The 12,899-nt window shown below is 40.6% G+C and overlaps 1 protein-coding gene across 1 annotated transcript in view; it reads left to right on the plus strand.

Moving 5' to 3' along the window:
* The window catches only part of Svep1 (sushi, von Willebrand factor type A, EGF and pentraxin domain containing 1), a 177,861-nt gene that overhangs the window by 102,538 nt on the left and 62,424 nt on the right, over positions 1 to 12,899 (plus strand). Inside the window, exons 22-25 of the mRNA XM_052717725.1 lie at positions 652 to 765; positions 4,618 to 4,731; positions 5,287 to 5,488; positions 11,237 to 11,394. Coding sequence (XP_052573685.1) covers positions 652 to 765; positions 4,618 to 4,731; positions 5,287 to 5,488; positions 11,237 to 11,394 — 588 coding nt within the window. The remainder of the gene's footprint in view (positions 1 to 651; positions 766 to 4,617; positions 4,732 to 5,286; positions 5,489 to 11,236; positions 11,395 to 12,899) is intronic.

Raw genomic sequence — 12,899 nt, forward strand, 5'->3', positions numbered from 1 at the left:
TACACTTCAGTGGTGGCTTAAAGAAGGAATACAGAATAGTGAATCTCATACATTAGTGTGTGCTATAGCTATTTGGAACGCTTGCCCAGCTACAGATCACTGGACCCTAGAGAGTCTGGTAGTCCCAGCATTCCTGATGCAGTGTAAGGTATGGCTTGAAATGCAGTGTTTCTCTTCTGTCTGAAGGTGATGCTGATGATCAAGTTCCCCTGGCGGGGAGGTTTCCTAGCAGAGCTAGCCCAGCAAACCTGTATGCACCCTATGGAAATCCAATGCCCACTACAGGGCATCTGGTTTAGGAGCTGAGATTTAGCGAAACTTGACCCCACTCCATCTCTTGAGCCAGGTGACCTTGGTAGCAACTCTATATAGTTTTGTGAGGTTTGCTTTGGTTAACATAATTTATGGCTCCTATTTATAACTGCCAGCTTCCCCCTCCATTCTCTTAATGCTTTGAGATATTTTGCTATTTCCCATGTAGTGTTGTAATGTATCTTAAATATGGAAACATATAGTGTCTTCATTAAACACAACTGGATGGTAGCTCTTCCTTATACATCTAGATTATAGAGATCATTAATTTCAGCTGACCATGCATATTTATTATTCTCTTGCTTTGATTTATTATTCAGTATTTGGTTTATATTTTAGGCTTAAAGTGTGAAACAGATATTGATGAATGCAACTCACTGCCTTGCCTCAACGGTGGAATTTGTAGAGACCAAGTTGGGGGATTCACTTGCGAGTGCTCCTTGGGTTATGCAGGTAAGGAGCAAGGCTAGTGTCTTTATAATATAAACTGGGTCTTGTTTTGGGTTATTTCTGTGCATTTGGAAAGTGCTCATTATATGGTCGTTATGTAAGGAGATATCAAATTTTCAGTATGAAATTGCTTATGGTTTATAAAATGGTAACATGAGCAGACCTGGTTCCCTCTTTATCTACAAGATGTGTGACTTCAGGGCCTCCAAATGTTTCTGAACCTGTTTTTTAGGTTCATAAATGGAGATGAGTTCTCACGGGATGCCAGAGAAGTACCGGGTCCTTCCCCAGCTCTTCACTGTCACCTTACCGACATTCTGAACTGGATGTGTGTGTGATTTTTCCTATGGATCAGTCACTTTTGTCATTATAGGCTCCGTTCCTCTCTTTTTTTTTTTAATTTAAAATTTTTTTCTTTCCTTTTACATACCAACCCCTGTTCCACCTCCCTCCCCTTCTCCTGCTCCCCCCACCTACCTCCACCCCACCCCATCCCCTCCTCATAGAGGGTAAGGAAGGCCTCCCTTGGGTAGTCAACACAGGCTGGCATAGGTTTGGGCCAGACCTAGCCCTTCCTCTTTGCATGAAGGCTGAGTAAGACCTCACACCATAGGGAATGGGCTGTAAAAGGTGATCATATATTTAAGTATGTATCATATTTAAGTCAGAGAATTGCAGCTTTCAACTATCCTCCCTCTAAAATAGTCCAGAAATATCAACCTCATTGTCAATTCCCTTGTTAAATTTCATTATAATGATTCTAGTATTGAGAATAGAGTCTTAGGAAATAGAATGTGTACCAGGCTTTTTCTTTTGGGCCATCAACCAACTTTTAAATCAAGACACAGAGACTTATTAGTTATGAATGCTCGGCCTTAGCTTAGCTCCTGTTTTAATCTGTTCCTCTTCATCGACGTTTTTGCCTCTTTCCTTCCATATGTCTTACTTTCACTGCTCCTCATGTCTGTCTGTCTGGCAGCTGGCTGGCTTCTGGCCCTGGCATATCCCTCTCTTTCTCCCTCCTTCTCTCTTCCTTATTCTCTCTCGAGCCTAGATTCCTCCTCCTGCTTGTTCTCTCTGCCCACCAGCCCCACCTATGCCTCTTCTACCTAGCTATTGGCTGTTCAGCCTTTTATTAGACCAATCAGGTGCCTTAGGCAGGCAAGGTGAAAGAAATGCAACACATCTTTACATAGTTAAACAAATGCAAGACAAACAAATGTAACATGTTAAATAAATGCAGCATCAACAAATGTAACAGACTTTCACATACTTAAAGTGATATTCTGCAGCATAAACAAATGTAACACCCCCCTCAAATAGTTAAATATTCTACAAGAATGTGATTTATGATCTAAGAAGTAGTAACCATCTTATAATATTGTTATGACAGAAATAGAGATCATATCAGCAAGTTATCTCTGTACCTAACTCATGAAATTATCCAAAAAATACATTTAAATAAGCATTGTAATCCATGCATGTATATTATTTTATGTATTTAATACATCTTTTATAATCCTTACAACACATTTCACAGTCACTAGATTCTGAAAACATTATCTCCAAAAAAACAATTTTATAATGAACTGAAAATGTTAATATAATTTATGGTGGCAATCCTTTGAACCAATTCCATTTTGTCCACTTGGGATCCATGATCCATGATAGCTCTAGTCTTAATGGGAGGGACACTGAGTTCATACAGTAGAATTACATGTTGTCTGGAAGACCAATTCAAAGATTTCTGGGTATTTTTATTTATAAGCTTTTTTACTAAAAAAAAAAAATCTTGCAAATAGAACTTCTGTGCAGTTTGAATAGTGATTCTGAAGCCATTTCACACTGGATTTTACAGTTTCACTATCAAATAGATTTTTATGCATATAGCTGCTATCAAAAACAAAAACAAAAAAAAAATCCATGACAGAATTAGAACAGAGAAGCAATTAGCTTTATAACTTCTTTCATAACTCATGTCCATTTTCTGCATTCAGTCCAACATCATCCCCTAGTATTTAGATTTCCTTGTTCTCTTTTCTACATATTATACTGTACCCTCATGCACATTTGTTTATATACATTCAAAGATTTGCATAAGGAAAAGTCCTAAGCTGAAAATCGCCTTGAAGTTCCCTCCAGTAGGCAATCAGGCAAACAGAGAATGTATGCCTATATATTTCCAACAAGAAAAGAGATCTTTTTTGTTTGATGTGTGCCAATTAAAGTGTGTGGTTTGTTTTAGGGGCATGTAACTGGAATTCAGCTCTATTTCAAGAGGTAGACCTGCTCAGATTCTAATTGAGGAGGCTGCAGATCAGCACACTTGCTACTCATTGAAGATATATGTGCAGCAGGTGGATCCGCTGCCAGATTCATTGCCATTTCAGTTTTATTTCCCATGCTCCTTCCCCTCGCTCTTTGCCTTATACATATGGTTGCATTCCCACATACAGTATAAAGATGATGTCTCTCTACATACATGTATCTACTTAAAAGATAATCTCCAAATTTCAGCTTAGTATCACCCAGGACTGTAACATAACTGTGAACAGAGTGGTAGATGCACACTATGAGGAAATTAGACCCAAGCTTCTGAATAGTATGTATTTATTAGACTCTGAAGGTACTGTGCTGCTTACTAAACATTAAATGTGTTTTAAGTATTTACTAAAAAAAAAGTACTTGTTCTAGTTTGATCTCTTGCTATGATAAAACACTGACAAAAAGCAACCTGGAGCAGAAGGAATTGTTTGACTTACACTTCAGATCACAATCCATCATTGAAGGAAGTCAGAGTAGGAACTCAAAGTAGAAACTTGGAGACAGGACAGAACTCTACTTACTGGCTCTCACTCGGCTCATGTGCATCTGGCTTCCTTATAATAGCCCAAACCCAGTTGCCTAGGGATGGTGCTGCTCACGGTGGGCTGGGCCCTCACACATCAATCTTCCAACATTACAATCTCTCACAGACCTGGTTATAGGCCAATATAATTGAGTCAGTTCTTCAATTGAGGTCCCATCTTCCCAGGTGACTCTAGGTTATATCAAGTTGACAATGAAAAGTAATATAACAGTATTTATTGTACTCTGTGTGAATATGTAGGTTTGTTAGAATTACTGCTTTCAAAATCTTTTATTGATAAAATTTCTCTTTAGTGTAGTTTGTGGTGGGATATATATGCTATTAGATGTCTGCTACATAATTCCGTGTGTGCCTTGGATTTAAGTATCCTGTACTCTTCCAACTGAGAAATCTTTGTGTACATCACTGAGTTTGAAGATTTGTCTGTCTGGTTTGTTTCTGACCTGTACTTGGTAATATCACAGGCCTGGTCTCTGTTCCTAGGAAATGGAGGAAAGGGCGTCAATGACATCAGTTGTCCTTTTACAGACCATGGGGGCAGCCGCACAGAAGTTTGGCTACTATTTTCTGGATTTGAAGAACAAAATAAGTTATTTTCTTTATTCAGTATTTTTCTCAAACATTTTGTCAGTTTGGGGCAGTTACAGCTCCACTTCAGAAGGAATATACAGCCAAGAATGAGCAACTAGTGAACAGATAATGTGAGAAAAGGACTTTAAGCAAGATCACACCTTCTTAAAAATATGGTCACATGTTCATGGATGTCATTTCTCACTGTATGCCAAATATGTTACATTTCTGGCTAAACTTTTTTTTAATTAAAAAATGGAAGAGAAATATTTGTGTCGATGTAACTGGCAAAAAGCAAAAAACATTTTACAAGCCCATTAGCCATGATTTCCAATTGCTCAGTTTTCATGCTAAACAACTTGCTTGAGCAAAACTTAACGCTTTCTCCAGCTCAAAGACCCTGTGATTCTCTGCAGGCCAACTATGTGAAGAAAATATAAATGAGTGTAGTTCCAGTCCGTGCTTGAATAAAGGAACCTGCACCGACAGCTTGGCAAGCTACCGCTGTACCTGTGTGAAAGGATATGTGGGTAAGAAGTTCGCATTTCTCTCCCTTGTTTCAAAATTCTGTAAATAAACATCAGTGTCTTTACTCACATATTATCTAACTGTTATATTTGGACTTTATGACCATACTGTTGGAAATAAGTCATGTAAATGATGTTCATAAAATGAGTGTAAATTGATATGAAATAATATATTTTGCAAACTGATGAAAGAAGTATGGTTAAAGAAATATGCACTTCATTTTCTGGGAAGAAGTCTGAGGGGTAAAACGCTAATGAAGGAAAAACACGAGGTCAAACAAGCAGAAAAAAAGGGAGCTAAATTCATTATCCTTCTAACCCTTATTTCAGCTTGATGCCCGTTGCTAACTATAGTTTCAGAAGGAAGATGAAATAAAGCTGAGCATCAGACCTGCAGAGTCCTGAAGTGACTCCACAGAGCCAGGGCTCATGCTCAGACGCATCATGAGCAGGGTCAATGGCAGCGGCGGCCCTGCCTGCCGCCTAGGAGTCACATCAGGGTCGTTTTTCCTGCCGAGGTGATCATCCCAGCTCTTTCTCGTCCTCACCCACCCCCAGGTGTGCACTGTGAGACAGACATCAATGAATGCCAGTCGAGCCCCTGCTTAAATAATGCAGTTTGTAAAGACCAAGTTGGGGGGTTCCTGTGCAAATGCCCACCTGGATTTTTGGGTACTCGGTGTGAAAAAAATGTGGACGAGTGTCTCAGCCGGCCGTGCCAAAATGGAGCCACTTGTAAGGATGGTGCCAACAGTTTCAGGTAAAAGGCCAAGTCTCGAGTTTCGCTTCATGCTTCCTTGACTGAACAGTCACCGTACAGTCTTAGTGGAGCATTGGCTGCAAAGCCCCGGGTCAGCTGTCCTCACACGCTCACCTCACCCAAAGGCAGGAACAGTAGAGTCTCGCCACCACTTGTGATAAGACAAGGCTAGGCCTAGATGTGAGCCTACAGTTTTTGTTGTTGTTGCGCGCGCGCGCGTGTGTGTGTGTGTGTGTGTGTGTGTGTGTGTGTGTGTGTGTGTGTGGTGTTGTTGTTGTTGTTGTTGTTGTTGTTGTTGTTGTTGTTTTTGAGACAGAGTCTCCTGTAGGCCAGTCTGACCTGAAACTTACTATGTAGTTGAAGATGACTTTGAACTTCTGATCCTCCTGCCTCTGCCTCCCTAGTGCCGTGATCAAATGCAAGTGCCACCATGCCCGGTGTTTTGCAGTGCTGGAGATGGAACCCATGGATCCCCTCAAGTCAGGCCAGCACCACTGAACTACACTTCCAACCCCAAACCTGTAATTTTAACATAGGCACCTCAAAGTGTTTGAAGTCTATGAGTTGGATACATGCCAGGTTTAGAAACTTTGGCTTTTGGGAAATCATAAAGGTGAAAGGAGGGTCTGGAGAGGTGGCATGGTTGTCGAGTGTTTGCCAAGAAACATGAAGTTTGGCTCCCTAGGACCTGTGTAACTGAAGCTCGGCATGGCAGGACCTATTTGTGATCCCAACGATGGGACCATGGAGACAGGTGGATTCTATAGCTCACTAGCCAGACAGATCAGCCAAATTGGTGAACTCCAAGTTCAGTGAGTGACCCTATGTTGGAAAATAAGGTAGAGAAAGATCTAGGAAGACAGTTGACATCAACCTCTGGCTACCACATGTCTACACACATACAGAAACACGCACATGCACAAAATAATGATGAAGGGAAAGACGTACAGCTCCAGCACATGGAAGTTAACATGTTAGCACTAGATTTAAAACAAAAAAATAAAACAAACAAACAAAAAAAAACGGTATTTTTAAGCATTTTACCTTTTAGCTGAAATGCTTGTACTAGGTAAGATAAAAATGGGCTTATATGGATCATACTGCCTGAGGGCCTATCCGCACTGAAAGTCCATGGTGTTCTAGCATCTACTTTAGGAAGTTTTCATCAAAAGAAATCTAACAAGAGCACAATAAGTAAAATCATAAAAGTTAAGCCTTTGTGGGTGAAATAGAAGTTCTTGGGGGTGTAAATGGACATTTCCTGTCCTGACTGCTTGGTCCCAAATAACCCACTCAGAGGCTGAATATGAATCATAAATGCTCAGTCAATAGCTCAGGCTTGTTAGTCGCTAACTCTTACACTTAAATTAACCCATTTATATTCATCTATAATTAATGCCACATGGCTCATGGCTTTACCTGTCCTCTAGCATGTCTTGCTTCCTACAGTGACTGGCTGCTGTCTTGTCACTCGGCCCTCCTTCTTCCCATCACGCTCAGTTTGGCTTTCCCACTTACCTTCCTTCCCAGCTCCCGGCATGTCAGATTTTTATTAACCAATGAGATTAATACATATTCATAGTGTAGAAACGGGTTGTTCCACAGCATATTCCCCTTTTTATCTAATTAAAAAGGAAGGTTTTAACCTTAATATAGTAAAACTATATACAACAAAAACAGTCATTAAGTAAGAATTACAGAGCTGGGCAGTGGTGGCACACACCTTTAATCCCAGTACTCGAGAGGCAGAGCCAAGGCCATCTCTGCGAGTTCAAGGCCAGCCTGTACTATAGAGCAAGATCCAGGACAGGCACCAAAACTACACAGAGAAACCCTGTCTCAAAAAAACAAACAAACAAAAAAAGAATTACAGTAACAATATCCAATCCATTTGCATTTGGCAAAATTAGAGAAAATACTTAATTATCTCTCTTATCTTGGTAAGTCTAAAATTTTGTATCTAATTTACTTTCTATTATAACTAAGGAAAAACTATAATTATAACTATTTAGTCTTCAACTCCATCAAAGACCCCAGAAGGGGGAAATGTTACCTAATAACAGGGACATCAGGCTGCCTGGACAGTCACCCAAAGTTCCTCTGTAACACTGGGGCATCCAAGTCTAGCCTACAGGCCTACCATATTTAACAGACTTTCTTGTGAAGCAGGGAATATTGAAGGACTGTCCTACCTTGTCTTGGCAAAGTTCGGCAGTCACCTTTCTTGTGTCCTGCTGGTCCAGTTTGGACAGTAACTGTCCGCAGTTAAGGCAAGGGCAGTTTCTTTGCCCACATGGCTAGCTTTTGCCCTAAAGAAAACAAACTCCATATGGAGTTTCTTCAATGTCCTTCATCCTTTTTGAAGTAATTGGTGCTGCCAGGAGTAGACATGTCTCACTGTCAAGAAAAGTCTAAGCTCTTAAAACATTTTAAATGCCATATTCTGTAGGTCTTTGAAGTGTTTGAAGCCTAACTAACCTGACTATAAGTTTGCTATTATGTATGACTATTAATATGTATTTCTTAATTATATATTACAATTTTTATAAGCTGCAGAAACATAATACCCCAGCAAGAGTAGAAATATACATAGTGTAACAAAATTAGCTTTAAATTTGTATAAATAAACCAAAATCCATATTAATGTAAAGTTAGTAGTTGCTTTTTGAATTAAAGTAGATTCAATAATCTACCCCTTTTATCCTATCATTTCTATATTCCCCCCTTTTTCTTTTCAAAACAAAATTCCTGAATCTAATATCTTTTGTTAAGCATTTCTCCTGACCATTATCCATCACAACTTGTAACCAACCCCTCAAACGATGACAAATCTCATAATTTACTTTTACGAATATGAGTGTAGTTTTCTAGACTACTTCCTGTTGATTGAGGGCACTGATAATCTCTGGGGGACCCTGAGAAAATTTAGGATGATGATCAAATCCTGACTGGAGTATTCTGTGAGGCTGGATCATCTCAGCCAGTAGCCTTGAAGCCTTTCTGGATGCAGAACTCAGAGGAAACTGCAACAGAGGTGCTCTGAAACATTGGATCATCTGGGCCATCCGTTCCCATTGGAGATTTTTCAGGGGGTCTTCCTTGATCCAATCTGATCTTTCTTAACCCAGAATGAATCCAGAGCCTTTCGTTTCCTGTGGAAATAAAAGCAGAACCTCTTTCCCAAAGTAACATATCTTTTGTCTTAAAATTTGAAGCCAAGATATTTTTAAAATATATAGGTTGATTTAATCCAGCAGTTTCCATAATCCAATGTCTCTTAGCACCTAAAAAATTCAAAGACAACATAATAATATATAGGATCCAGACTTTCTGTGTATTTCCCATCTTTCAGTGGCTTATTACATTTTTTTTTTTACTACTCTTATTTTTAAGGATTTTTTCTACCCTTTTGCTTTTCTCTCCTGAGCCTACATATATTTTTAAACACACTGTAATCTGTTTAGAGGAGGAGTTTTCTGTCTGAATCTGTCTTTACTGCTTATCTGTAACCTTTTCAGTCTGTATGAGCAAAAACCCTAAATCCACCATGCATCGTACTGGCAGAGCTTGCTAGCAACTAAGCCCACAGGGAGCAGCTGGAAGAAGCCTCTCTATCAGCTGAGCATTTAAATTTATGTTCAACCTCTGAGTTGGTTACTTGGGACCAGGCAGTCGGGACAGGAAATGTATGTTTACATTGGGGGAAAGACTTTGCCTTCCTGAGGGAGCACATAGGGTGTCAGTAGAATGCAATTTAAAAAACAGCCTCTCCAGTCATCTTCTGGAGTCCCCATGCATCCCCTAGCCTGCAGGGAGATGTGGAAGACAGCATTTCTGCAGTGCAGAGGATAGGCTGTTCTTGCTCATGAACTTAAGAAATACCATGGTCCTAAAGCTGCTGCTCGATCCAGCAGCTCGCAAAGTTAAAAGAAAAAAAAATCAAAGTCACCCCCTTACCTTTCACAGTCCCCTCCCAGCTCTGCCCTTGCCTATTATCACCCTCCCACAAACAGCCAAAGCTCTGTGCATTCAAATACATATATGGAAGATGGCTAGGCCAGTGAATGTATTGTCAGTGTGCAAGTGAAATGTTTACCAATATAACATCATCTTCTTATGGAAGTTCACATTTTCCAACAAAGAGTGCCTCACCATAGGCTGTAAGAAACTTTCAGGTGAACTATAAGAGTTCTAACCTCACCCCAGGGTTCAAAACAATGGAAGAATATATAATTCATCTAGAACCAGAAGAAAGGAGAGGATATGCTGTCTCTAGTCAGAAGAATATAGAGGATTAAGTGAGCATCATGGACAGAGCTATGGCAGTGTTGTCCTGCCAGATAAAGATGCTTGAGGCACTAGCCAAAACAGATTTACCATAAAGTGCAGAGACCCGGACAAGATGGCCCTCCATTCTCAGATTTCCTTCCACTGCCATGATCCCACACTAGTCACCTTCAGATCAACATGAAAGACAGCTCCAGGTGAATGTGCTAGTGTTGATAATATGACTTCCTTAAAAAAAGTGTTTCAGTCACACAGAAAATTGTGAAAAGTAATAAAGACATGCACTCAGCTCTATGATTAGCAAATCTCAGAATTTGCCTTATTTGAGTCACATCTTTTTTAAAGGAATAAGTTCTAGAGATAGAATTGAATACGGTTTGCATACACACACACACACACACACACACACACACACACACACACACACACACGTTCTCTTTCCTAGTGGCAATCAATATTCTGAAGTTTCTATATAGACAGATAGAACTCACTTATGTTTTATATTTTACATCCTAAATCACACCCAAAAGCAATAAACAGCAATGTTTTTAGGCGTTAGGTAAGTGGGATACACCCCATCAATACCATTTGTCATTTGTCACTCAACATTGTTGTCAAGTAGATGCATTTGCATTGTGTTTGTCACGATGGCTGCTGAGTATCTATGACACGGGTGTACCAGGGATGGCTTTCCCATCCACCCCACTAGAGCACTGCTGTCATGAACACAGGACAAAGGGTGTATAGCTCTTATGCAATGATTTTCTAGAGTAAACGATATGAAGTAGATGCACAGGGCTCTGGGGACAGGCTCTCGAACACCCTTGACACTGTAGGAGTGTAATTCTAATTTCTATCTCAGATTCCCTATTTCACAACACGATGGTCAGCATTTGTCATTACTGGATGTGGTTTTTGTTGTGGTGGTGGTGTTGGTGGTTGTTGTTGTTGCTGGGTGTGTAAACAATTGGTTATGACCACAAATCCTGACACATGAGTAAGAATGAGGTTGAGACTCTCACCCCACCACTGAGTAATAGCAGGACTTCCTCAAATGACTTAACTGCTGTAGCAGACTTTAACTCATCAGTGAAGTAACACCAGCATTACCCCATTACTGTAAAATTGGCATAATAAGTTAAAAGGCTTTAGAATAGAATCTTAACCGTGTTTTCCTAGGAATTTCTGTGGGGAAAGAGCTCACATAAAACAAATTTCACTTGGACCAGAATCCCTTTTTGCTTTTTTTTTTTTGTTGTATTTATGATGCAGAGTGTCTTAAAGGGGCTTACAATCAGATGAATGGAAAGGTGAACACATTTTATGTGCTTTTTGGATTAGGCAATAGGTTTTAGCATTTAAGTCTCTGAAGTCTTCTGAGACAAGGTTGTTGTAAGTTGGGGACAGTTTCTCTAACGGATCCTCTAATGGTTCCTGTTGCTGCATTTCATTTTCTTCCAGGTGCCAATGCCCAGCAGGCTTCACAGGGCCACACTGTGAACTAAATATCAATGAATGTCAGTCCAACCCATGCAGGAACCAGGCCACCTGCGTGGATGAGCTGAACTCATACAGTTGTAAATGTCGGCCAGGATTTTCAGGCCACAGGTGTGAGACAGGTATGTATGAACTTAGATGTGAGGCAGGTGTGTATGAACTCAGGTGTAAGACAGGTGTGTATGGACTCAAGTTTGAGGCAGGTGTATATGAACTAGGTATGAGAGAGGTGTGCATGAACTCAGGCATGAGACAGGTGTGTATGAACTCAAGTGTGAGACAGGTGTGTATGAACTAGGTATGAGAGGGGTGTGTATGAACTCAAGCATGAGACAGGTGTGTATAAACTCAGGTGTGAGACGTGTGTATGAACTCAGGCATGAGACAGGTGTGTATAAACTCAGGTGTGAGACGTGTGTATGAACTCAGGCATGAGACAGGTGTGTACGAACTCAGGCATGAGACAGGTGTGTATGAACTCAGGTGTGAGACAGGTGGGTATGAGCTCAGGTGTGAGACAAGTGTGTATGGACTCAGGCATGAGACATGTGTGTATGAACTCAGGTGTAAGAAATGTGTGTATGGACTCAGGTGTGAGAAGTGTGACTCAAAAGGACTGCTAACAATACTCAGAATAGTTCTAGAACAGTGTCGGTTTTTGCCAGTGTCATACACTGCCCACACACCAGAGGCTCTGCTAAGCGCTTGAGACTTATTTCATCTTCCCAGCCATCAATAAACTGGGTCCTGCTGTCAATATCCCCAACAGCATGCATGAGGAAACCGAGGCTTAGAGATCTAAGAGGGAAACGCAGAAAACAATTTGCCAGACCTCTCCCATGGTTCCCTTTAACCTTTTGGTTTTTGCTGCGTGCATCCAGGCTCTGCCACACACCAGCTGTTCAGTGATTATTCCTTGTAGATGTAACCAACCTTCTTATTAAATAAGAAACACAGAACCAATGCAAAGAAGAAAGCCAAGAGGTCAGAGCTAAGAACTAAAACCTTACCCTTCCTCCTGAGGTGGTCCTACCTCTCCGAACCAGAGCTACTTTCTGTGTTAAAGTCCTTACATAGAATTTCTGTTCTGCCTTCTCATTGGTTGTAAACCCAACCACATGACCGCCTCCTCACAGCCTGTCTGTATAGACCTCCAGGTTTTCCATGATTGGTATTGAGATTAAAGGCATGTGTATCCAATAATGGCTGTATCCCTGAACACACAGAGACTTACCCAGCTCTGCCTACCAAGTGCTGGAATTACAAGCGTACGCTACCACTGCCCTGGTTTCCTATGGCTTGCTAATAGCTTTGACCCCCGGGCAACTTTATTTATTAACATACAAATAACATTTTAATACAAATAAAATATCACCATATTTCCTCTTCTTTCCCCCCTCTTTCTTTCTCCTTTTCTTCCTCCTTTATGGTCTTGTGGCAATGTGTGTGTGTGTGTATGTCTACATGTGTGTGTGTCTACGTGTGTGTGTGTGCATGCATACATGTGAGAGTAGAGGCCAGAAATCACTGACAACTGCTCTTCATTTTATTTATTTTTGAGACAGATTCCCTCACTGAACCAAAAGCTCACTGTCTAGACCGGCAGACCATCTAGTTCTAGGGATCC

This window comes from Peromyscus californicus, unplaced genomic scaffold (genome assembly GCF_007827085.1).
Source record: "Peromyscus californicus insignis strain IS unplaced genomic scaffold, ASM782708v3 Scaffold_5__1_contigs__length_169319896, whole genome shotgun sequence".
NCBI lineage: Eukaryota > Metazoa > Chordata > Mammalia > Rodentia > Cricetidae > Peromyscus > Peromyscus californicus.